Here is a 26,714-nt window from a genome sequence, read left to right on the forward strand (position 1 = left end):
GGGCCGTGTTTTTTCGATTACTTTTTTCATTTTCCAAAAAAAATATTAAAAATAAATGAAAAAAGTTATCGAAAAAACACGGCCCCCTCGCGAATTAGGAGGGCAGGGGGAGTCACCAGAACCAAGGACGGGTGTTTTCGATAAATAACATGTTAAAAATGGAGTTTGAAGTTATTATGGGTTTGTGGGGGGCTCACAAAAGCCTGTGTAGACGATAAAATGACCAAAAGTTTTTTTGAAAGTGAAATATCCCTTTAAGACGAGAGGCTGCGCAGCCTGCTCTACCGGGCAACGGATCCAACGTACCATAGCGTTAAGGAGAACTCCTTATAACTATGGAATAATGGAACAGAGCCAAACTTACTAGACAACAAGACAAGGAAGTGAAGGAACAGGAAATCATGTTTGTTGTATCGAGTCCGTCTCTTGAAATCAAGATGTGGAAATTGTGGATTAATTTCAACATTTTCCTGGTAATATGGACAAGCTGTTGCAACACTTCTGTGACAGGTAAAGTTATATTACCTTTATGACCGTGAAGACGTTGGTGTACTGTTTTATATTCTATTGTTGTTGTCCTTAATACATATATTTGACAGGGGGGGGGGGCAGCTATACGTGTGCGTCGACCCTTTGATGTCTTTACTGTATTTAGTGCTGGTCAGTCAGTGGTCTGCAAAAGGATCTGCTGTGCGACGTGCGTTGCTCTAACTCTACAAATATGTAAAGACAGGTAATTTACCTGTCTTTACATATTGTAGAGTTTGAGCAACGCACGAACCTGAGGTAAGGGAGGCGGGGGGCAGCAAAGTTGTTTTAAGGAGTGGCAATGGAGAGGAAAATGCAGATTACAATACACACTCATACACATTTATTCAACCAGTTGTTTTTATGTGTTTCTTATGCAAATGATTGTGTATCTGATGCTGAAAAGGTGAAGGGAAATAAATACTTTATAAGGAACTCCTCTCCTTTCGCTCTCGAGGAAGCCATTCCTCAGAAAGGACAGGAGTGACACTGGCAGTGGCAGCTAGCCTGGTAAATGAGATTTCTGGAGGGGGTGGGGGGGTACCAGGGCAGGCTAACTGGCAGCCGCAAGCAACTGAAATGCTGCAATACTATCTGCATACTCCCTTTACCTAGTCCATTCATGAAACAGAAAAGTTTCATATCTGATTGTATTAAAACATAAACCCATCAATAGTGCTGCACTAGCTGTAGAATACAACTCTCGTAGACGTATCGTTTTCAATCTACGAGAGTTGTAGGGTTCACCCCCCATGGACACAGGGACTTTCAGCACTATACCCCGTAGACACTCCAAACATGTACAAATTGAAAATAAAGGTGCTTACCCCCACGCCCCAAATGTTAACTGTCTCTACGGGGTAGTAGCCTAATATAATAATCCATATCTTGCAATAAAAAAGTGTTTTAATGCCGTCTGTGGCCGATTCTGTCGGAAGTTCCCAATGGGCGGTAGTGACGCGCCCCATCTGGTGAAACCCGGAATTACACTCAATGTAAACGGGAAGTAAACGAGGGTGAAAAAATGGCGTTCGGCCACGTACGGCATTAAAACACTTCTTTATTGAAAGATATCGATTATTACATTAAACTACTACCCCGTAGCGAGAGTTAACATTTGGAGCGTGGGGGTAAGCACCTTTATTTTCTATTTTTACATGTTTGGAGTGTCTACGGGGTATAGTGCTGAAAGTCCCTGTGCCCATGCGGGGTGAACCCTACAATTCTCGTAGATTGAAAACGTCAGAATCATAAATACGTCTACGAGAGTTGTATTCTACAGCTAGCTAGTGCTGCAGGCAGCTGTACAGCCACCAGCTTGGGTCTCTGTCAATACTTTGTTTGAGCAACTTTCTGTCAAACTCCTTGCAGCGATTCGTTTTATGTGTTTGGAAGCGCTTTATAAATCCATTTCTGTTTCTAAATGTCACATAATGCAGGAGACAGCAGGACCTGAAGTGATTGAAAACGAGTGATTCCAAATTTGAACACAGAAAAATAATAACAGCATTGATTGATTGATTGAATACTTTATTAACAGTTGGCAAAACAAAAGGATGCTAATAACCCCCCAAAAAGCCTATGGCTTATTTCCATAGAGGTCCTTTGCATGGTAACAGGATAGGTGGGCAACACAACCATCTGGGCACTAGGGACGAGTGGGCACTAATATAGACAACTGGGAACCTTAGACAAATGGGCACTAGGGACATGTGGGCCTAACATTGATCATTTGACCATTTTTTGGTAGCCTTAATTAATTTAGGTATTTTACCACTTTCCGAATTTGTTCTATGTTTTAACAGTAGCCTACTACTATTTTGGCAACACTCTTGTACTTTGAAACTCTGTTATAATGTACTTTTGACCTCAATACTATTTTGGCAAAACTCTTATATTGTACTTTTGACCTTGTTGTGACGTGTTTGGGGGTTTAAAGAACAGTGGGTTAAATATCACGTACCAACAACAAAGCAGCATGCTATTTAAAGTTAAAAAAAAACACTTCTGGACACAAATGCTAATTCAGGTGCCCAGTCTTCCTGGTGCCCACTCGTCCGAGTGTCCAGTCATCCCAAAAATATGGTGCCCTGCTGTCCCTAGTGCCCACCTATCCTGTATTCCTGTGCACAGATTGAGTTTATTGACATAAAGTTACTCATAACATGACAACGGTGGATGTTTTCAAACAGACTTGACAGAGGAGAACCTTAGATGCAGATAGCATTTATAGCATTTAAGTTGCTTCAGGCCAGAAGAGTGGTAGCCCTTACATACATACAATACATTTCATGTCTTCCATATACACAGCCATAGATCACTCCTATGCCCTCCTCTGTGTGTGTGTGTGTGTGTGTGTGTGTGTGTGTGTGTGTGTGTGTGTGTGTGTGTGTGTGTGTGTGTGTGTGTGTGTGTGTGTGTGTGTGTGTACTCAGCCAATAATTTAGAGACAGATAATGTCGTCTAGTTTCATATCCATTTGAAAGTTGTGGCAGAAAACGTGTGTTTTGTAAAATATCTCCACTTTTCTACGAGCTTCAGGACTGATTAAACTTCCTTTGGGGAGCACATCCGTATGGGGCACACAATAGAGAGGTGCATTGGGGTTGTGATTGGTGCGGGCCGGGGTAATGAATCACACCTATGTGCCCCATACGTATGTGCTCCCCAAAGGAAGTTTAATCAGTCCAGCAATCATTTCTCTCTCTCTTTCTCTCTCTCTTTCTTTCTTTCTTTCTTTCTTTCTTTCTCTCTCTCTTAAATTGCTTATTCTGTCACAGTATTCTTGTGAAACAAATGGTCGAGCTCACCGGCTCAATCGTACTTAGCATATGTGGACAAGCAAACAGCATACATTTGCAGTATCTAAATAAAGATGATAAATTAAAGATGAATGTCACTACACTAAACTCATACTGTTTTGTTTTAAGGACAACATCAGGTGATTGGCTCTCAGGACGTGCTGGCCAAACTGGGAGATGATGTGATCTTTCCTTGTCACATTGAACCACCTGTCAACATGGTGGAGAAGACGATGGAGTGGACCAGACCTGACCTGAAGCCAGAGTACGTGCACGTTCTCCAAGATGGACAAGATATATTCGACTCCAAGAACCCAGTGTACAAACACAGGACATTCCTATTTCATGAGGACTTGCATCATGGTAACATCTCACTGAAGCTGTCCAGGGTGAGGCTCTCAGACGAGGGGATCTACAAGTGTTCTGTTCCAGTCCTGGCCAGCAGCAGTCAGATTCAGCTCCTTGTTGGTAAGATTAAAAAAAAAAAAAACGTGGATGGGGAAACGGATGGCTGTCATTTCCGCTTTACTACAGCAACCCCCCCTCCCATCCCAGTATTACATATTAAACTATTTACTTATTCTTTTATTCCTTTTTTTTCTACCAGGCACACGTTCCAAGTAGAAATGAGTTAAACATGTTTTGTCAGATTTCACATCAATGATCCATCTGGACACAAGAAGAGGAAATGAAAGAGGGCTTTTTATTATGAGTATCAAAACAAAACTATTGATGGGAAGTATAAATATATTTTCGGCTGACCACGCATGCAACAAACTCACACAGAAAACCACATCTTTGGGAACTGTTCAAAACATAGCTGGTCAGAATGAACAATTCCTAATGAACATCAAGACCAACTTGCAGCCATAGCCTACTGTCAAATATTAATTTAAGGGTACTTTGCCAAAAAACACCCCTGCTTTAATCATCATCATTCCCGCCTGCTCGAATCATCTGAACATTTCTACTCCCTTGACTTGGGCCTACATTTGGGTGAAAGCTGCAAATAGTCAGTACATATGTGTCACAATCACAGAGAGAGAGAGAGAGAGAGAGAGAGAGAGAGAGAGAGAGAGAGAGAGAGAGAGAGAGAGAGAGAGAGAGAGAGAGACAAGCTGGCATGGTGATGACCCCTGTTGCAGCGAGACAACAAAATAACACAGTTTTAGTACATAGATAAACACAAAATAAGTCTTTAGAAGTATCCCTGGCTTGGCACCGGGTGAAAAAAGGGTTACAAAATCGTGGGATAAAAAATGTAAGAAAAAGAAAAAAATGGATCCCTGGCTATTTAGCATTATATGTCTTAATACATTATTATTGCCCTCTATAGCAAAACATTTTAATGAAAAACTTAAGGTATATTTTATTTATTTTAGAAATAGTTTTTCTTTCACTCAATAGGGACCACTCCCGTCGCAAGTTGATGTCATTTGTCCATGTGTGGTCCAGCCCTATGGAATGTATGGAATGCATGTGCTAACTAAAAAACAACTTAAAGGGATATTTCACTTTAAAAAACAATATGGGTCATTTAACAGTTTTTAAGTTGCTTGATTCAGTATTTAGATATTTGATATTATTTTTTTATCAGACACCCTTTCCTATACAAACCCATTGTAACTTCAAACTCCATTTTAACCATGATAGATTCTCCGAGAACACCCGTTCTTGGTTCTGGTGACTCACCCTGCCCTCCCGTGTTTTTTCAATTACTTTTTTCATTTATTGAAATGGAAAAATAAATAAATGAAAAAAGTAATCGAAAAAACACGGCCCCCTCACGTGTTAGGAGGGCGATATGAGTCACCAGAACCAAGGACAGGTGTTCTTGATGAATCTAGCATGGTTAAAATAGAGTTTGAAGTTACAACGGGTTTGTATAGGGCGTGTCTGATAAAATGAATATCAAATATCTAAATACTGAATCAAGAAACTTAAAAACTGTCCGGGGTGATCACAAAAGCCTGAGTAGACAATAAAATTACCCAAATTTGATGCTCATGTTAACCTAAGGTTAACATGAGCATCAAAGCAATATTTTAAATATGTTTTTTTTTTGCTTTTAGTTATAGAGGGCAATTATATGTATTATGTATTATGGCATATAAGGCCAGGGATCCTTTTAAAAAATAACTTATTTTTTATAATTTTACATACTCATGCTGCCTGCATATGCATACGTATATATTTTTTTAATAATATATATATATAACACATAACCCCATCAGTGGACAAGTTACTCAACCCCAGTACTTGAGTCAGAGTATAGATACTTCTGGTCAAATATTACTCCACTACAAGTGAACGTTACTCTGTCAAATTTGTACTTGAGTCAAATGACTGGAGCATTTCAAATTACTTCAAAAGTACAAAGAACACAGTACATTTCCTTTAAAAAAAAATCCTTTAATAAAAATTACATAAAAGTTCAAAACAGTTCAATGGAGCCGGATGGATGGATAGATAGATACTATAGATAAATAGATAGATAGATAGATAATCTTTTACGTGTTTTTATAGGGTCTGTGTCTCAGCCAGTGATCTCTTCAAATGGACCAACAGACGATGGCTTATCGTTGACATGTGATTCTGGGTGCTGGTATCCACAACCTGAGATGTCTTGGCTGGACGGTGATGGAACCCTCCTCCCTGCTGGACCCTCAGTGACACAGAATCGTTCTCAACACTGTTACATTGTCCAGAGCAACGTGATAGTGACACTACCAGGTCAGGTGACCTGTAGAGTTCACCTGCCACGCTTCAACCACACTGCTGAGACACACAATGTCATCTCAGGTAATGAACATTTACATTTACATCACTCTTTAACTCCTTGAAGAACCTCTTAAACACCTCTGTCACACTGTAACACTGTATTCACTGTAGGTAGGGAGAGGGAAAGGGAGGGAGTGTTATGTGCCGTTTTATTCTTTTATTGCCTAGCCCAGCCCGACCCAAAGCCCGACAAATACCAATTGGATCCTGCCCGGTCCGACCCGTCGGGTCCCGTCGGGCTCGGGATGAAATCTTGAGCTTTAGTCCAATATACTCAATTCATCAGTATACATAAAATAGGTATCAGGTATATGTACAGAGAAAGGGGGCTGGGGGCATAGGATTCTACTATCAAGATGCTCAAGGACTATACAGTATAAAGCTTTTTATAATTACATAAGATCAAGTGTTCTAAAACTTCAGAATTTCTGGACACTCATACATTCTTTTGGTAAGGATCATAGTGTCTTATTGTCATAGTTATAATACATTATAATAATGTTATAATGCATTGCAGTGTGATTCAATGAATGAATAGTTCCCATGGGTCCTGTACTTAGTTGAATGGATTCCCAAGAGCTACACTAAATATTTGAATGGATTCCCAAGAGCTACACTAAATATTTTTGCTGGAGATACCCTATCTACAAGCTCGAAACGTGTCCTGCTGCATGGCGTTTTGTGCTTAAATATTTGTGCTTAAAACTTCACTTTCAAACATGTTTGGGCTCATTTTAACGTCTACTCAGGCTTTTGTGAGCACCCCAGGCGGTTTTTAAGTTGCTTGATTCAGTATTTAGATATTTTATATACATTTTATCCGACACCCCCTTTCCTATACAAACCCATTGTAACTTCAAACTCTATTTTAACCATGTTAGATTAAAAAACACCCATCCTTGGTTCTGGTGACTGATATTGGCCTTCTAATGCGTCAGGGGGCCTTCCTTTTTTCAATTACTTTTTTATTGTATTTATTTATTTTTTGGGGGGAAAATTAAAATAATTAAATAAAATTAAATAATTGAAAAGGTAATTGAAAAAACACGGCCCCTCACGTTTTAGAAGGACAATATCAGTTACCAGAACCAAGGACGCTTGATATTGAATCAAGCAACTTAAAAACCATCTGGGGTGCTCACAAAAGCCTAAGTAGATGATAAAATGAATGAAAGTGAAATATCCCTTTATGTAGATCTGCTATTTACACCAAATATACACCCCCAGAAGAGGGACGCTAGGATTCAAGTGGTTAAGTAAAGGAATTGTAGGCAGAAACATTTTGGGTTTTCTTGCACATATTTAATGCTATTTTTTTTACCTTTACCTAACACATCAACAACCCCTTTGGGCTTTTTGTGTTATCCTTTTACGATTATTGTTTTTTACGGGTGCACGATTATGAAATGTTTGGCCGATATCCGATTGAATGCATGGTCAAATCGGCTGATATCGACATACTTACATTATTATATATTTGTAGCACAGTCTGTTGCTACTGTGGATTCCTCTCAGCCACATGGAAGGACAGACAACTGGATGCAGGTTAACTTGTCGTTTATTGGCTTCACACAGAACGTAAACATAATACTCTTAGTGCAAAATAAAGTCAGCCCAGAGTTCTGGGAACATTGCCTGCCACACGGATTTGGGTTCAGATGGTTCGTTGCACTTTCAGCTCTCTTCAGTGTCTTCAGTATGTGTGGCCAAGGGCCACAGTCAGGCCCAGCACTCACAAACACCTGCCATTCAATAAACCATGGCACTGCTACCATGAGCCACTCCCCCCATCTCCACCCACAGCAGAGCCCAAATCACACCCCACTACCACACAGCCTGACTCAGGCCGGGGAAACGCCTGGCCGAGTCTTTAATGTTAATGTACAATAGACTAGAGACTCAATTCACATCCTGAATAGATACTGTAGTTTAATGGGTGTCTATTTACCACCACCGACGTCCTGTGCTCCTCAGTGCTCGGATCCGGTGTACAGCCCACCTACTGTACCCGGTCATCACGCACGTTTTCCGCTTCCATTTTGACTCCACGGCTAGTGAGCTAACAAGCTAACGAGGCCATAACGAGGCGATCTACTGCATAATACAACGGGCCTGCTCTTCTAATGCTCCCGCATTAAATTGTGGACTTAATCCCAAGCCAAGCAAAGTCCATCGTATGCCTACAGATATTGCAGGTATTCTTTTTCTTTACGGCGTTGCGGGTGAAACACTTACGGTAACAGGGTGCCGCCATGTTTGTTTTCAATTTCGCTTTGCAATCGTTATTGTGCATGCGTAACTCTGCAGATTGTAAGCGAAGTGAGAAGGTTCACTGCTCCTTAGCTTAGCCACGGCTAGCGCTGTAAAAAACAGTGTTTAAGTGGAAAAACAGCCGCAATTGGTTACTAAAAACACCCTCGACTCGTTGCTGGTAAAAATCAATAATCAATGTCATACATTTTTATCGATTTAATCGATTAGTTGTTGCAGCCTGCCTTAGTAACGAGTGTGAGTAACCCCTGCTTACATTCTTGGCTAGATTTGTAATTGAAAATATATTTTAAATCCAGTGGTGGAAGAAGTACTCACGTTTTTACTTAATCCATTTAGACTGGGAACCCCTACACCTAACTTATACCTTTCAATCCGGGAACCTCGTTTTGGGTTGTTGTTGCTATATAGAGTATAGCAACATACTTTTTTTTTTTTTTTTTCCTTTTCTGAAAACTTAGGTCAGGAGCTCAGGTCTAAATTGGTTAAAGGACAAATTCACCCATTTTCAATCTGTCTTCATATAATTGGTCTTCACTAATGCTCATCATAATATGGTACCATTTTTGTATAATACTCAGTCTGTGTCTCAGAGGAGGGCTGTGGACAGTTCAGAAACCTGCCTACAGTGACATCATCAATGGAGAATCCAAGCTAATACAAACTGCAAGCTTTCTATTCCTGGAAAGTTCTGTAAAGGCATTGTTTTTGCTTTAATAAAAATCAATTTAGAATATATATATATATTGTTTGAAAAAAACAACCTGCCTAACGATGATGTCACTGGTAGGCGGGTTTCTAAAGTGTCCAGCTTGCTGGTCTACAAACAGACAGAGCAACTAGTCAACACCTATGCGAGACCTTTTCGACTTTTTCATCATTGGCTGTCCTTTAAGCCAATGGGGAAGACGTCCCACACTCTGAACGGCGGTCGTCCTCCCATGCTATGGCATCATAACCCTACCAGACAGGCATGCCTGCCCTGGTGACTGCCCGCAAGTTGTCGCAACATAACTAACAATTCCAGCAGAGTTTGGGCTGTTTTGGGTGTGTTTGAATTAGAGAATGTCCGATTGATCAGCCATAGATCGGATCGGCCCGATATGAATGTAAAGAATGTGACCGGGACATCGATCCGATCGCCATTGTATGGAGGAGTATTCTCTCTCGGTAAAACACAGTCGTATTGAGAAGTATTCTCTCTGTAACGCACTGTATCTCTCAGGCTGCAGCTGCTAAACTCCCCCCCTCCCCTCTCCCCTCTCCCCTCTACACACACACACACACACACACACACACACACACACACACACACACACACACACACACACACACACACACACACACACACACACACACACACACACACACACACACACACACACACACACACCCGCGGTGCTGACGCAGAGAGAGGGAGATGCAGAAGGAGAACTAGCCCTGGTCTAGAAGTGAAGTTGTTAATGTTGTAAAACGTCTTGGATAGACCACTGGAATAATAACTGATCATCATAAATCTCAAATATAGGTCTACTACTAAACTTTGTTCAACAAAGGTTAGTAGTAGACCTATAGTTGAGGGTCTGTAGCAACTCATAATGTAATAACAGCTCATAATGTAATAACGGTTCATAATGTAATAACTAAATGTAATAAAAGCTCATAATGTAATAATCAGCTCATAATGTAATAAAATCATGAGCGCATGGCAGCTCGTGATGGACGTTACCTTTCATATGAAATTTTTGCCACAGAAATGCAAAATAATCACCAAAAACACATTGGCCTAGCCCTAAATGTATACTAATGGACTTCTAATGTGTCATAGGGTCTATTCCAATTGCTGCACATTTTAAAACAATAGTATGTCTGCATTAGCCACTGAGCCACTTAACGTCCAAAAATAAATGAATCCTAATTATTTTGGATAATACTAATTCAGTACAGACTAGAGATGCGCGGATGGGTTTTTTTGTCATCCAAATCCGCGTTAACAAGTTCATTATCCATCCGCCATCCACCCGCGGTAATTATATCATCCTATTTATAGATCCGCACCAACCGCATCAAATAATTGTTATTTTCCTGACGTTAGTTTTCTTATAAACAATGTTACTCACCACTGTCGCGATGCAGTGACTGTATACAATCCACAACCATGTTAACAACAAGCCCACGTCTTCATTGAGTTACTTTCGCTTTCAACCACTTTGTTGCCATGTCGGCTTTTTATAAGCTTTTTATAAGCGACTTTTGGGCTTGTTTGCCACTTGTTTTGTTTTGGGCTTGTTTTCATAGACCTGGCTGCTTATTTCTCTCGCAAGTTGTCGCAACCTGGCAACACTGGCTAGCTGCAAAGCAACATGTAGTGAGCGGCTATTTTGTGCCTGGTGTAAAATGACGTAATATTAAAATACTACAAACGCACACACGGTGAAATGTAGTGCTTTTAAAAGCTATTATAGGCCTATAGATTGATATAATTAATTTAATTCCTGCATTATTTCACCCGCGGTTTATCCAATATTAATTAATAATTATATTTGATTGACCCAAATCCACCCAAACTGCGGTTAACTGCGGCAACCGCGGCTAAAACCGCGATCCGCGCATCTCTAGTACAGACAGTGCTTCCATCGCAAAAGGGCCACTTAGCTGCAACGGTGAGTGGGTGTACATTATACATCCTATGGCTACGGTATTATAGAGATTGCTGGCTTTTCAAAAGACAGTGTTATTTGAGGACAAAAGGAGATAAAGTTCTACCAGCTAAACCTTTGGTTTGGTTTGGCAAGGTACAGTACAGTGGAAAGAAGACACACACTACAAGCTACGCTTGATTTGATTTGATTTATTAGACATAATAATTACATGTTAAATGCTTCACACAGAAACATCAAGGATAAAATGCCAATGGAGCACTGCCACAAGGAAACTTGAGAGACAAAAACGATATGTAGATGATGAGTGATTAATGAAGGGCATGCCAGGATTTTAATTGAATGCAGTGTCAATAGCGAAGGCACCTAATTTTTGATAGGTGAGCTAACTTTTAGGTTGGAGGAGGTCCTAGGCTGTGGATGGAGGGTTACCACGGATTATGATTGTGGAGTGTTATTATAGTTGTTATTGGCATTACTGGACACTTTGAAACACTGTCTCTCCTTCTGATGTCATCAACTTGTCCGTACATGGACAAACATGTCTGTGGCAAAACTTGTCTATGTCCGTGGCACTCTTTTCCCCCCTTTTCTTTTAAAGGAAAAATATCGCCTATACTTTTTCATTATAATGTAAAAACATGTGTCAGACAATGAAACAATTAAAGTCTGGTATGTGAGTGACCACAGTGAAAAATGGTGCAGGAAAAGATCAAAAACAGAAGGCCTGTCATCTGTTTTTGCACTGAAGCAAAGGAGGGCAGAACTGGACAAGTAAAGCTGATTCATGTCAGTTGAGAGAAAGTGTTTCGAAGTGTCCAATAATACCAATAATAACCATAATAACACTACACAATCATAATCCATGGAAACCCTTGATCCACAGTCTCACCATCAGACCTCCTCCTCACCTCTGATCAAAATTAGGCACCTTTGCATCAAACTATTGTGACACTGCATTCCTTTCAATCCTGTCATGCCTTTCATTAATCACTCATCGTGTACTGTACATACCTTAGACTTTCTCATCAACATAGACTACAGTACCTGTTCACCTTAATGGAAACCAAACAAAAAACTAGTTTAGCAGGTAGTACTTAATCTCTTCCTGTCCTCAAGTATGGCCCTTTTGCTCCTGCAATGTAAGATGGAAGCACTGTACTGATAAGTACAGACAGTCACGATGTAATGCCTGTCTCAGTCAGGACTGCCCCCTAGCTGTCAGTATACAGTGGATAACTTTCCAGTCTCCAGGTATTCGAAATATAGCTATAGCTAACCACTTCACTGTCCAACCCATTTTGGGCATGTCATTATAGGCTAAAAAGAAAAGGAAATTACTGATCTACAAGCTCAAAACATGCTGTGATGTGTTGTGAGCTTGTAACCCCCCCCCCCCCCCGTGGAATAGTAAGCCCAGTAAGGTCCAAAAATTAAAAAATAAATACCACAATGAAATAAATAAAATCCACAATGAAAAAAAAACTAAACACAAATTGTATACAAAATACAATTAAATAAATAAAACATACAATTAAATAAATAAATGTATTTTTTTTTACTGCATTGTGTTTTATTCCATTGCGTTTTTTATTCATTTCATTGTCTCCGCCAGGCCGAAAGGCAACCCATTTTTTGACATTACTCCTACAGATCAGGGGCGCTGGAAGTCATTTATTCCAAGGGGGACTGGGCTGGGCGGGGGACTGTGCACGCACGCGAAGCGCCCGTGCGCGATTTTTGTCAAATTTTTTTCCGAGTTTTTTTCCACCTTTTTCACCTTTTTTTTCACCTTTTTCAGGAAATATTTTATTCCCCAAAGTTAAATACATCATTGTTTTAATATATATCTGTGTATAGACTTTAAAATGTATATGTATTTTTTTAATTTACAAAAAAATATATATATATAATATATATATATTTTTTGCTTCCCACCACAAGGGGGGCTGCAGCCCCCATAGCCCCCCCCTTCCCGCACCACATTTTATACAAACGTCATGCAAATCGGTACACAGTATCTCTATAGTCATGTAATCAACCCGAATCTGAATGAATGCAGCTTACAATTTCCGTGAAATTTCACACGCACATTGCCATTAGGCCGAGGAAGAAATGCCACCCATTGCACATTGGCCTGTTATAGCGCCACCAGCAGGTCTAATTATTTTTGGAACAAAATGACTCAAATCATGAATGCAGTGTCCGATTGCCGTGAAAGGCCTAAGAAGAAATGGCACCCTTTTCACATTGGCCTATTATAGCGCCACCAGGAGGCCACAATAACGTACCTGACCTCGCGGAGACCTGTGCTCCGAGGAGCACTTTTTCTAGTTGTGACTTTTTTTTTAAAATCTTAATATTTATTTAATGTTTCTTTTTCATTTCATGCTGTCTTTTCATAATAATAGCTTCTTTAACAGGATATCCCACTGAATGTCACTAGTGTTTTTATCTGTAGGTAAAGTAGGCCTATTATAATCGATTTATGAAGTAAAAGTTACGGCAGATTTGAATGAGAATGAGTTGAGGGATGTGACGTTTACTTTAAATGAGATAGTTGTTGTTTTTTTCGCGGACCCCCGTGGACCCCCGCGAAGTATACACTGGTGGTCTGTGATTTCCTCCCTCACAAAAATGATAGCCTACTTTTTTCATTTGATAATGTTTTTTGTCCCACATTTGGTAAACAGATCATGGTTTGAGAGAGAGAGAACTAAAGCAGTTGCCACAAGGCAAGGTGTCAACTAGGTGAACAGCAATCAGCAGTGTAGATTGCTCTTACAATTTAAATATGAAGGCTACAATGACCAATTACAGATACACTTCATTCACCTGAAAGGTGCAAATAGTTGCTACTATACCTTTTGGGGGGATGTTCAGCAATAAAAATGAAATGCATTCCATGCACATGACAGTATCAGTATGCTCAGGTTTAAAAATGTGACTGTGCTTACAGACAACAAATTATATGCTTGGCCTGATTAATAGGCTAAATAAAATTTAAAAAAATGCAATCGGTTACTTCAACTTGATTATGCAAGTATAAAGACAGTAAAACTATATACATTGGGGGTGGTTAATAATGAATATTAATGAATATTTGATGGGGCTGGGGGTCCACGGAAGTTTACACAATTGTGGAGTGGGTCCTTTGGTCCTAAAAGGATGGGGACCCCTGAGATAGAGAATGTGTATCTATCTGCAGATGCTATAAATATTACTTACAGCGGCCCTGAAGGTTAAATCTGTACTCCACTAGGTTGAACACCTGTATATTGATATCAGATAATAAACATTTTAAATTGAATGTTCAATAAGCAGGTTCAGAGGGTATCCAGATATATATGGTTTGTTTTTGTCTTTATTTTATGTTTTAAAATGTTTTGTTATACATAATTGGTTTCTTTTCAGAGGGTAAATTAGTAATGTGTTTTGCAACCACAGGACAGCTATGTCATAGGAAGAGATAGATGTTATTGTTGTAAGCAAGAAAACAAACAACAGAATACATTAATATATCACTGATGGACAATCTGTACACTGGAAAAAGATGCACCTCTTTTATTTGCAGTGAGAATTTGTGTGAACTGTTTGTCTCTGCTTAAATGACATAAATACACAAATATTATTTGAACACAATGTAATGTCTCCAGGCCTAGAGAGAGGTGGGAGATGTAAGGTTGGCTGAGCTTGTGATGTCATCTGATAGGCCAGAGGACGGGTAGTAGCTCAATGGTGGGGTCCAAGCCAGTATTTTCAAAGCCTTCATCTTTCAACTCCTCAGTGCCGACATCCTCCAATAGGTCAGTCTTCGTCTATAAGTTTGGCTGTATATCCTGCACAGCCTTTCCTGTCTGACGGTAGCTAATCTACTCGGATAAGCTTCCCTGGACAAGAGAATAAGAGAGGAAAATTAGGAAAAAGGGATTATTATAATTATGGATATAAAGAATAATGGATTGATGTAAAGCTGGAACTCCCCAGTGTAAATGCATCTGAACCACGAGCTTCCACATCTTTAGCCAATGGTAGAATGTCAAGATCAGGCTGTACTTAGGGTGCAGCCACATGCAGAGGAAGCAGCAGAGGAGACACAGTGCTGCAGATGCAGAGGTCACAGGGGTGAGAGGAGCAGAGGAGGTACCAGATACAAATATACAGGTATAGTAGACATGATTACAAGCCACTCATGAAAGATGCCTGTTTCAAGATTTCTCACAGCTCTAACAGTGGACAATGGAATATGTGGTTGCACTCACAGTAGAGGGAGGGAGAGACAGAGCAGAGACATTCTGCCAAATGTCTGGGACTGTAGGAGATGATGGTGGCCTTGTTGAAGTGATGATGGTCTGAGAGAATAAGAGCACAGTTTACAACATTATGAATAAAATACACAATCATCATTAGATATTAGCAAGTACAAGAGACAAGATAATGTCAACCTATCTTTATGAAATGAATATAGTTGCCAAGGCATAAAAAGAATAACGGTGCATGTTATAAAATCACATTCAAGATATGGCATTCTTCTTATGTTATACCTTGCCTGCATGCTTTCCAGACAAAATTAAGTTTGGCTTTAAAGCAGCATCATGTGACCCGCTGAACTGTTGCTTTGTAAACTGACAACAAAAAACAAAAAATAGTAACCTTATTAAGTGGAGCCATGTACATTTTATAGGTTTAAATATGTTAATAATATAAATATCTGTAGGCCAATCAGTAAATCTCATGAATGAATGGTGCTAAACTCACAGTGGGCTTATGGTGTCTGTCCTGGTGTCACTGTGTGACCACTGACCAGGTGTTACAGCGGGTAGCTGTAGCAGACGATGCAGGTTGTGGTGTCACTGAAGATGACACAGAGACTGAGCTGGACGCCTACAATTCACAGCAAATAAAATGAAACGTGATAACACAGAATACAAATCACCAACACTTAATTTTATTAAAGACTTCTGATACTGCACTTTGTATGGAAACCGCAGTGCGACAGCTTAGCTAACAACACTGTAGAGCTCAATACCCTGATGTTAGATAGGAGAGTGTGGAGGGCAGCGATCCAGGAGTCCTGAGTTTGTGTTGGCTAGACCGCACTCTCACATCGCATCGCATCGCATCGTATGGAAACCACAGTAACTTCAACAGGGCTCATCAACATGTCCGTACACGGACATGTTTGTGGCAAGACATGTCTATGTCTGTGGCACATTTTTTATAAAAAAGAAAAAAATCTAGATATAGCCTATATATTTTCTTCATTATAATGTAGAAACATATAAAAATGTGTTTTAATAACTTTGGTGACTCATGTACACACAATTGACAACAAGACAGCTAAAAGAAGATGATTTCTAATAGCTGCATCAATTCTGTGAAAATAGCTAAATGTGCTTATTGCCAGAATCACATAGGCCTAGCCCTAAATATGTAATAATGGACCCCTGATGTGCTATATTGTCTACTCTATTCCACAGCGCTACACATTTTAAAACAAGCCACTTATCAAATAAATAAATAAAACATTATTTGGGGGGGAAAGACGATCTACAGGCTCACAACACATCACAGCATGTTGTGAGCTTGTAGATCGAGTAATTTTCTTATCTTTTTAGCTTATAATGACATGCCCAAAATTGGGATGTCAGGGTTAAAGTGGTAGCTATACTTTCTAAAACCTGGAGACTGGGAAGTTATCCACTGTACACTGGCAGGTGGCAGTGTTTGATTGATTGATTGACATTTTTATTAGGCAAAAGAATGTAAAACAGCACAGTTACATTTATAATACTTTTGTCTAAAAGGTCCGACCAAAAAAGTCCTTGCGGACTTGTTTCCGTTGGGGTCCTTGAATTAATTTCATAGACATATATAGTAGCAACCAAACAGTTCAAATCAACATAAGAAACAGAGAAAGAAATACCACTATGTACAAAAAAAGCATCATGAAAAATAAAATAAAAGTATATACAAAAAAAAGGGGGAGGGGGGTCATCTGTCTACAGGGAAACTGGTACTACCTCCTCTTATGGCCTCCAGAAAGATGAGTTTTTAGGGCTGTTTTGAATGAGCCCAACGAACTGCATTTTTTGAGGGATGGGGTTAGGCTATTCCATACCTCGGTGGCCGTGGTGTAAAGTCCTGAGACAGGCATTAAATGTGGCATGGTCCAAGTATATTTATTCCATGTTTGGGATTTCAATAATTGGGTCTTATCAGTACAGTGCTTCCATCTTACATTGCAGGAGCAAAAGGGCCATACTTGAGGACAGGAAGAGATTAAGTTCTACTAGCTAAACTAGTTTTTTGTGTGTCAACTTTAATAGTTGTGGTTTCCATTAAGGTGAACAGGTACTAGCTATGTTGATGAGAAAGTCTAAGGTATGCCGAATGGAACAATGCAAAATTATTTGAGAGTCAAAACAGATAATTATGTACAGTACACGATGAGTGATTAATGAAGGGCATGGCAGGATTGAAAGGAATGCAGTGTCACAATAGTTTGATGCAAAGGTGCCTAACTTTGATCAGAGGTGAGGAGGAGGTCTGATGGTGAGGCTGTGGATTAAGGGTTTCCATGGATTATGATAGTGGAGTGTTATGGTTATTATTAGCGTGATTGGACACTTTTAGAGATGCACCGATTAATCGGCCGCCGATTAAAAAAGCCGGTTTTAGGTCACACCGGCTGGATCGGTGCTCGGCCGGTCACTGTCATAAATTTTATGCCGGTCAAATTGAAACTGCGTTGGCACTGCGCAGCAACAGCATGATGATCAAAGTCGTGTGAGTCGACTCAGTAAACATTAGCAAGAGAAGCCCACAGATAGTGCTGATTACCATTGAAATATAAGGATACATATTGAATATCTATATAATATGGAATATATTATATTCCATAATGCTGCGCACAGTTATAGCCTAGTCAATGTAGTGACTGTCGGTTCGTCAATCACGGGGAATTTAAAGGCAGTAAGTGCGTCACCAGGCTTCTCATACGGTCCATGCAAAAGATGCAGAAAAATATAGCCTTTAAACAACATCCCTTTTATTGTAGCCAGTTGCAAAGAAAAATCACCCCCTGACTCTCGTTGCATATGCTGTTGAAAAGACAACTTTGGCATGGACGGGTGGTGTGTGTGTGTGTGTGTGCATGCGATGCGATGCGTGTGCGCGCACTTCTCTCATACAGACAGTGGCTGGCTGCTCCTCCTACCTGCAGGGTTGCCTCTTATTCCAAATAAATTACTAGGCGCCATCTGAAAAGTCCTTAATGCAGTAAGCAGCTTCCAACAACAACTCAAAAAGACGTTGTGATGTGATCATGATATCAGCCATCCACACCGCTGGTTTAATTCATGTGCCTACAGACGTCTTCTCATCTATCCACCTGTAGCCTATTAAAGCTTGTTAAGACTCGTCTGAAAGTTTAACAAAGTCCACTGAGCAACAGAGTAGTGTAACATCTTTAGTCAGAGGTTAAAACAAGCCAAAACAGTGACATAAGGTGAGCTGAGAGAGATGAAGCAGGGACCCCCTTCTATATTGTATGACATTTTTACTTGGTCTGCTCTTTTTTCCCCTCTACACCTATATACCTATTTGCCAAAAATAGCAGATCTACAAGCTTGTGAGCTTGTAGATCTGCTATTTTTGGCTTTAGTCCTCCTCAGAAATGGGATGCTAGTGGTTAATGTAAAAAATATCATATCACACAAAGATTTGGCGGCCCCCCCTGTAGTAACTCTGAAAACAATTAAATGCAGACATGTCCTGCTATGTGTCTGAATGGGAAAACCTTATTTATTTATTTTTGCTTTTAGTTCAAATAAGAAAATAATTTTGCATTAAGATAAGATTTTGTTAGTTAAAACATATTACCATTTTTTATAATAATAATTTCAATAACTGATCTCAATATGGACCCATAATAAGTTTTGCCAAAATCATGCAGCTCTATAACAGCGACAGCCATAACAGCAATGGTACAAATAAAAAAATAAAAAATAAATGATATAGGCTACAGTAGTATTCTTTAAAAAAATCTTCTTGTTTTTGTAATGACTTTAGGCCTTTCATTGCATAGTTAGGGCATCAATATTATAGCCATATCATGATATTAGACTGGATATCGTCTGTGATTTTGGATATTGTACTATTATGATATGGCATAAGTGCTCTTTTCCTGGTTTATTATTAGTACTTATTGGTACTCTGTATTGGCAAATACACAAAATTAAGTACTTGTACTTAGCCTGAAAAAAAATCTAGTTAGAAAACAGAATATCGGTATCGGTAAAACCTGTATCGGCAGGTCAGACTTTAAAAAAAAAGGTAATCGATATCGGCCAAGGATTTTGCAATCGGTGCATCTCTAGACACTTTGAAACGCTTTCTCTCAAATGGCGTATATGAATTTTACTTGTCCAGTTCTGCCGTCCTTTGCCTCGTGCTCCTTCTCATCAGATGACATGCCTTCTGTTTTTGTTCTTTTCCTGCACCATTTTTCACTGTGGTCACTCACATTACCGTTGTTACTTTAATTGTTTCATTGTCTGACACACCTCATACACTCCATTAATCCATTAAAACAATTAAAAAATACTAGTATCCCACAAAGGATTGAACGGATGTTTTGACATTTTCAGGGAATCTTGTTGTCTTGTTGTCCTCATATGATGCAATCATGTACGTACGGGTACAACATACAATATACCACAAAGTCATCCCGACACTTTATGAGTCACCAAAATTATTCGAACACATTATTTTAAGATTCAATTGTGTATTTTAGAATTATGTTTTTTCATTGAAATGACATGTTGATGAGCCCTGGTTCAGAAGGAGCTAATTGCTACCAAGGCAAAGGAGGGCAGAACTGGACAAGTAAAGCTGGTTGTCGTTAGTTGAGCGACAGCGTTTCAAAGTGTCCAATAATGACAATAGCAACTATAAATATAGCTGCAAGCAGTGATAATACGGGGCCAGTGATTGCAGAGAGAAGAAAGAATGAAGCAATGATAAGTAATATGCACAATAAGCCATAGAAACATAGAAGTCTGAACTTGAGAGAAAGAAGACATGAGCATTTTAAACCCTCACTAACCCTAACCTCAGTAAAACTATGCCTACCCTTAACCTCAAGAAATAGTTGTGAGATTGTAGATTGGCTATTTTCACAATGAAGTATGTCATACATTGAAAAAACATACTGTCAAATAAGCATTTCATGTTATCTTTAACATTTGCACATGTATTCATTGATACAGTAATGTTGTTTGCAATGCACTTTAAATGAAGTCTGCATGAAGTGAGCCTTAACCGGCGACCTTGCGGTTGTCAGGCAGACGCTCTAGAGAGAAGCCATTGGACCGACAGACCTGAACTGGTGAAAAAGGAGCTCATAAGATGATACAGTTTCACGCAAATAGCAAAAAAATCCTGGGTTCTTCAAACTGCTCAAAATTGCGGAAAATCTAAGGGTGGAGCTTACTGGTCAAAGTGATACATGTGTTCCTCATGTGTCAAGGCACAAGTGTAAGCAAGTTTCATGGCTGTCGGCCAAACGAGGCATGCGTTATGCCTGTTTAAAATTAGAATTAAAAAAAAATTGCTATAGCGCCCCCCTTTGGCCAATTGGAGTAAGATTGGTTTAAGTGATATTTGGAATGACCCTCTACATTACTACAAAGTTCCAAACAAATGTGAGTCTGCGTGTGTGTGTTTGGAGCAGATGAATAATTGTCATAAAACTGCAATAGTTAAAACCTATCTCCTCCTTGGATTTTTGAGCAATCTGCACGAAACTTTTTACACATGAACTTAGGACCTTTGCCGTGAAAGAATTAAGCTTTTAAGAGCCAATGAATGTTTTTCATATAATTCAAAATGGTGGGAGATCTAAAGGTCAGAGGTCAAAAGTCAGACCACGAAAGTTGTCGGACATGAAGAGATGATGATTTCATGGCTTTAGGTCAAACAGGGCATGAGTTGTACCTGTTCAAAGTTGGCATTTTCAATTGAGTGCTATAGCGCCACCTTTTGACGAAAGATTGTGAGAATTATTTCTACCATATGGCTGAGTTTCGTAAAAAGCGTATGCACGGTTAAGCCAGAACTGCCAAAAACGGCAGAAGAAGAAGAATATAGCTGCAAGCAGCAATAATACGGGGCCAATGAATGCAGAAAGAAAAAAGAAAGAAGCAATGCTAAGTAATATGCACAATAAGCCATAGAAACATAGAAGACTGAACTTGAGAGAAAGAAGACCATGCAATTAACAAATGAGCATTTTAAACCCTCACTAACTCTAACCTCAGTAAAACTATGCCTACCCCTAACCTCAAGAAATACTATGCGTAAGCCTACGAATGCCAAATCATGATCACCTCAACACATCGTCGGGGACAGGGATCAAACCAGTGACCTCCGGACTCATAAGCTGCCTTTCTTCTCATCGAGCTAGAGATATGATAGCCCTGGTAGTGTCTGTTGATATATATACACGTCTTTCCGTCCCTGATGGACCAAGCCTCTGTTTTGCTAACTACTCTAGATCATGTCCTTTAATTCCATAGGCTTCTTTATTCATATCAACCACATGTGTCTGATGCATGAACTCTATATGAACTCACTTCCTGCCTCTGTGCATTCATTATATAGATACTGACCCACTACTGACACTACTGACACCTTGTGGCTACAGACAATACAAACTATCATAGATAATCATCACAACTGGTTCCCTAACCATCTACCGATAGAGAAATTGTACGTCTCCTCGGAACAGAAACTGGTGAAAGTAGACGATCTACAAGCTCACAAAACGTTGCTATCTGAACAGTTGTGAGATTGTAGATCGGCTATTTTCACAATGAAGTATGTCATACATTGAAAAAACATACTCTCAAATAAGCATGTCATGTTATCTTTAACAATTGCACATATTCATTGATACAGTCATGTTGTTTGCAATGCACTTTAAATGAAGTCTGCATGAAGTGAGCATTGAACCGGCGACCTTGCGGTTGTCAGGCAGATGCTGTAGAGAGAAGCCATTGGACCGACAGACCTGAACTGGTGAAAAAGGAGCTCACACAGATGATAGTTTCACGCAAATAGCTGAAAAATCCTGGGTTTAAGTGTTTTTCAAACTGCTCAAAATTGCTAAGGGCGGAGCTTACTGGTCAAAGTGATACATGTGTTCCTCATGAGTCAAGGCACAAGTGTAAGCAAGTTTCACGACTTTGGTCCAAACGAGGCATGACTTACGCCTGTTTAAAGTTTGCATTTTCAAAACATTTTTATAGCGCCCCCCTTTGGCCAATTGGAGTAAGATTGGTTTCAGTGATATTTGGAATGACCCTCTACATTTCTGCAAAGTTTCAAAGAAATGTGAGTCTGCATGTATGTGTTAGGGGCAGATGAATCATTTTCATAAAACTGCACTCCTGGGATTTTTGATTAATCTGCACGAAACTTTTTACACATGAACTTTGGACTTCTGCCGACAAAACGTTAGTGGCAGATTTTCCATAAGTGATAGAATGAAGCTTTTAAGAGCCAATGACTGTTTTTCATATAATTCAAAATGGTGGGAGATGTAAAAGTCAGAGTGTGAAAGTTGTTCAGCATGGGGAGACGCATGTGTATCCAGTTTCATGGCTCTAGGTCAAACAGGGCATGAGTTGTACCTGTTCAAAGTTGGCATTTTCAATTGAGCGCTATAGCGCCACCCTTTGACGAATGAGTGTGAGAATTATTTCTTGATTGTTTTTCATGACCATCTACCATATGGCCGAGTTTCGTAAAAAGGGTATGCGAAGAAGAAGAAGAAGAAGAAGAAGAAGAAGAAGAAGAAGAAGAAGAAGAAGAAGAAGAAGAAGAAGAAGAAGAAGAAGAAGAAGAAGAAGAAGAAGAGCCTGGCCCCGTAATAACACTCCACAATCATAATCCATGGTAACCCTCCATCCACAGCCTAGGACCTCCTCCAACCTAAAAGTTAGCTCACGTCTAGGACCTCCTCCAACCTAAAAGTTAGCTCACGTCTAGGACCTCCTCCAACCTAAAAGTTAGCTCACGTCTGATCAAAGTTAGGTGCCTTCGCATTAAACTATTGTGACACTGCATTCAATTAGAATCCTGTCATGCCCTTCATTAATCACTCATCATGTACATATCGTTTTTGTCTCAAGTTTCCTTGTTCCAGTGTTCCATTGGCACTTTATCCTTGACGTTTCCGTGAGAAGCATTTATCATGTCATTATTATGTCTAATAAATCAAAACAAATCAAGTGTAGCTTGAAGGGTGTGTCTTTTTCCATTGTTATATGTGCATGCCTTGGACTTTCTGATCAACAGAGAATACCTGATCACCTTAATGGAATTCACTAGCTACCATACCTTGCCAAACCAAATGGTTTAGCTGGTAGAACTTGATCTCCCTCTGTCCTCAAGTAACAGTCTTTTGTAATGCCAGCAAGCTCTATATTAGCCATATGATGTATAATACGCACCCACTCACCTGTGCAGCCCTTTTGAGGTTGAAGCAGTGTCTGTACTGATGAGACTCAAAATAATTAGGATTTAATTTGTCGTTAAGTGGCTCAGTAGTTAATGCAGACATACTATTGTTTTAAAATGTGAAGCACATTGGAATAGACCCTATGACACATTAGGAGTCCATTAGTATAGATTTAGGGCTAGGCCACTGTGTTTTTGGTACGATGATTATTTTTGCATGTCCGTGGCAAAAATGTAATATTAATGAAAATGTGGATCACAAGCTGTCATGGTGATGACCCCTGAACTTCAATAATGTCTGTGGCTCTTCTTCTACATTTGTAATATTGTTTGACAGTGAATCATACGAAACAATGTTTTAGGATTGTAGACATATCACTAGTCCATACACAGATCATGCCACTATTGCTGGCATGGTGCTGGCCTGTTTCCTGCCTCAGACCCCTGATGCAACAAACTTTCGCAGGTGGGACACCCACTCCTCAGGGCCCATAGCTCTGTGTTTCTTCTGTTTGGAATCCATTTGCCATAAGAAAGAGCCATTTACAATATGCCAGCTAAAGTTAGTCATTTACACACACACACACACACACACACACACACACACACACACACACACACACACACACACACACACACACACACACACACACACACACACACACACACACACACACACACATTTATTTTTTGATAATGTTTATAACATATAACATTATATTAAGAAGTCATGTTTATCTGCCTTTATTTATATCTGCCTAACTCCTATTGTTTTTTTAAATATTTTTTTGGATTTTTTTTCAAATGTTATTATTATTATATATATTTTTTCAAATATTATTATATTTTTTTTAGGCATAGTTTACTGAGGTTAAGTTGTTTAGGAATAACAGGTGAATGTGAATACCGCCGGATTTGCCCGGGGGCGACTGTGTTTTGGGGCGAGGTAAATTGATTATACACCACCACATCATCGCTGGAGATTCCCAGAACGTCTGACTCTGCAAGTCTGCGATGGAGCCTAGTTAACAAGTTAACAAGCAATACTCTAACGCTAAATTCTATCATTTACATTTAGAATGGAAAATCATCACCACCACAGCACATTCAACAGCCAAGTATAAAGAAAACACAACAGTCAGCAGCTGAATTAAACAATTATTTTACTTAGTGGCAGCCACATTGAACACGACAAAACGCTTTTTTTCAGCACCTTGGAGAGCTCTCTCTCAACTACAAGACAAAGGTATATCATGGGTGGCTTGCTCAAGTGAAGGCCTGGAGAGAAAGACAGCGAGAGACAAAGGAGGAGTGAATCAATGGGAGAGAGAAAATAAATTACAATTAGTGGGAGTATAATATCATATGTCGGCTTCTAAAGAGATTGAGAGCGAGGTGTTAAATGAGTAGTTTATAATAAATAACAAAAAAGTTGACTTACCGTTGATTCAATCTGTGATGCGATCCGTCTCTAGAACGCCACCTTCCTATTCTTGAGTGCTGCGAATACGCTGATAAGTTCGTCTTTTTTCAGTGTGGCCGTTACTTCGTGCTCAATTGAAATCTGAGCAAGAGCTGACAGACGCTCCTGTAGCATGGTTGATCTCAGATGTGTTTTGATCAGCTTTAAACGTGAGAAACTTCTCTCTCCACTCGCTACTGTCACAGGAACTGTCAGCATGAGTCGCAGAGCAATGCTGAGGTTGGGATAATTGTCAACTAAATTGTTTTTGTATATGTAGTTAAGAAACTCCATGCCGGTCTTTTCATTCTTTGGAACAGCTCTGACTGCAGCCGACACCTCGCGCTCAAGGTCCTCAGCATCCACATCGCCAAGTGTCCTCTCCATGTTTGCGCAGCTGTCTTTCAGTGTGTGGCTTTTAATAGCCTTTTCCATTCCCTGTCTTCCATAAATGAAGCCGAATAGACTATGAAACGACTCCATCAGCTTGAAGCGCTCGCTAACGCCTGTGATGGCAGAATCCAGCATGGGGAGGAAAACCTCTCTCTTGAACTGTTCAGCAGGTGTCACAGTGAGGGAAGGGTCCACATTTTGGGACTCATATGGGAACTGGCGTTTTGGTTTTTTGATTCGTACAGTGGGGAAGTCCATTGGAATCTCTAACTCTTCAGCTATGTCTCTGGCATCTGTTTGTACAGATGAGAAGCCATTCTCTCTGTATTCCTTGAGGAATTTTAGAACATGTTCTGTCTCGCCCTGTAGCACTTCGATTCCCACGTTTGGGCCCTGGAGCAGCTTACTGACGCGATTCACCTCGTATAAAACGTTGTACCATATTATAATGGTCACCAGGAATTTCCATGATATGATCTCCTGTTCTAGGCCTCTGGCTGCAGACGCGGTTTCACCGTCCCGTTTCTTTGTGGCATGATCAACCAGTGAGAGGAGCGCATTGCCAACATCACCAAGGTGGTAACGCAGTACTTTTACGCTGTCCACACGGCATTCCCATCGTGTATTGGATATGGCCTTGAGTGTCAAACTTGGGACGTTCTCCTTGAAAATATCCCATCTTTGTACTGATGCGCTGAATATTGTGTATAGGCGTTGGAGCACTCCAAAGAAGCTCACAGATTCTATCGTTGATTTGGCAGCATCTACGATCACTAGGTTTAGAGTGTGGCTGGCACACGGCATGAACAGTGCCTTTTTATTAATATCAATCACCCTCTTCTGCACGCCACTATTTTTCCCCCGCATATTGCTTCCGTTATCATATGCTTGCCCCCTGCATTGTGAGATCTCCAATCCCAAATTCTCCATATGCTCTAAGAAAACATCTGTTAGGCCTTCACCTGTGGTGTCAAGCACTGGTAAGAATCCTGTAAAATGCTCGTTGATAGTAGCCCCGACATCGTCTTCACATGTCACGATGCGCAGTGACACAGAGAGCTGCTCTGTGTGTGAAACATCGGGGGTGCAGTCCATTATCACAGAGTAGTAATGTGACTTTTTCACTCTCTTTGTTACTATTTTCAGTGTCTGGTCTGCAATGAGTGTGATTAACTCGTTTTGAATTGTTTTTCCCAGGTAGTGGTCAGCTATTTCTCTGCTGTCTGCTCGCCTGATGTGTTCACTCATCACTGGGTCGAACTCAGAAATCATCTCCACTATACTTAGAAAGTT

General features: G+C 40.0%; 1 protein-coding gene across 1 annotated transcript in view; it reads left to right on the forward strand.

Annotated features, from left to right (window-relative positions):
- The first annotated feature begins 333 nt into the window (after nt 1–333).
- Nucleotides 334–26,714, forward strand: part of LOC308081150 (NACHT, LRR and PYD domains-containing protein 3-like) — a 47,975-nt gene continuing 21,594 nt past the window's right edge. Inside the window, exons 1-3 of the mRNA XM_080457546.1 lie at nt 334–510; nt 3,459–3,797; nt 5,856–6,131. Of these exons, the coding sequence (XP_080313672.1) occupies nt 402–510; nt 3,459–3,797; nt 5,856–6,131 (724 nt within the window). The 5' untranslated portion in view covers nt 334–401. The remainder of the gene's footprint in view (nt 511–3,458; nt 3,798–5,855; nt 6,132–26,714) is intronic.

Source organism: Gymnoscopelus braueri (assembly GCF_963280865.1).
Source record: "Gymnoscopelus braueri genome assembly, contig: SCAFFOLD_187, whole genome shotgun sequence".
Lineage (NCBI taxonomy): Eukaryota > Metazoa > Chordata > Actinopteri > Myctophiformes > Myctophidae > Gymnoscopelus > Gymnoscopelus braueri.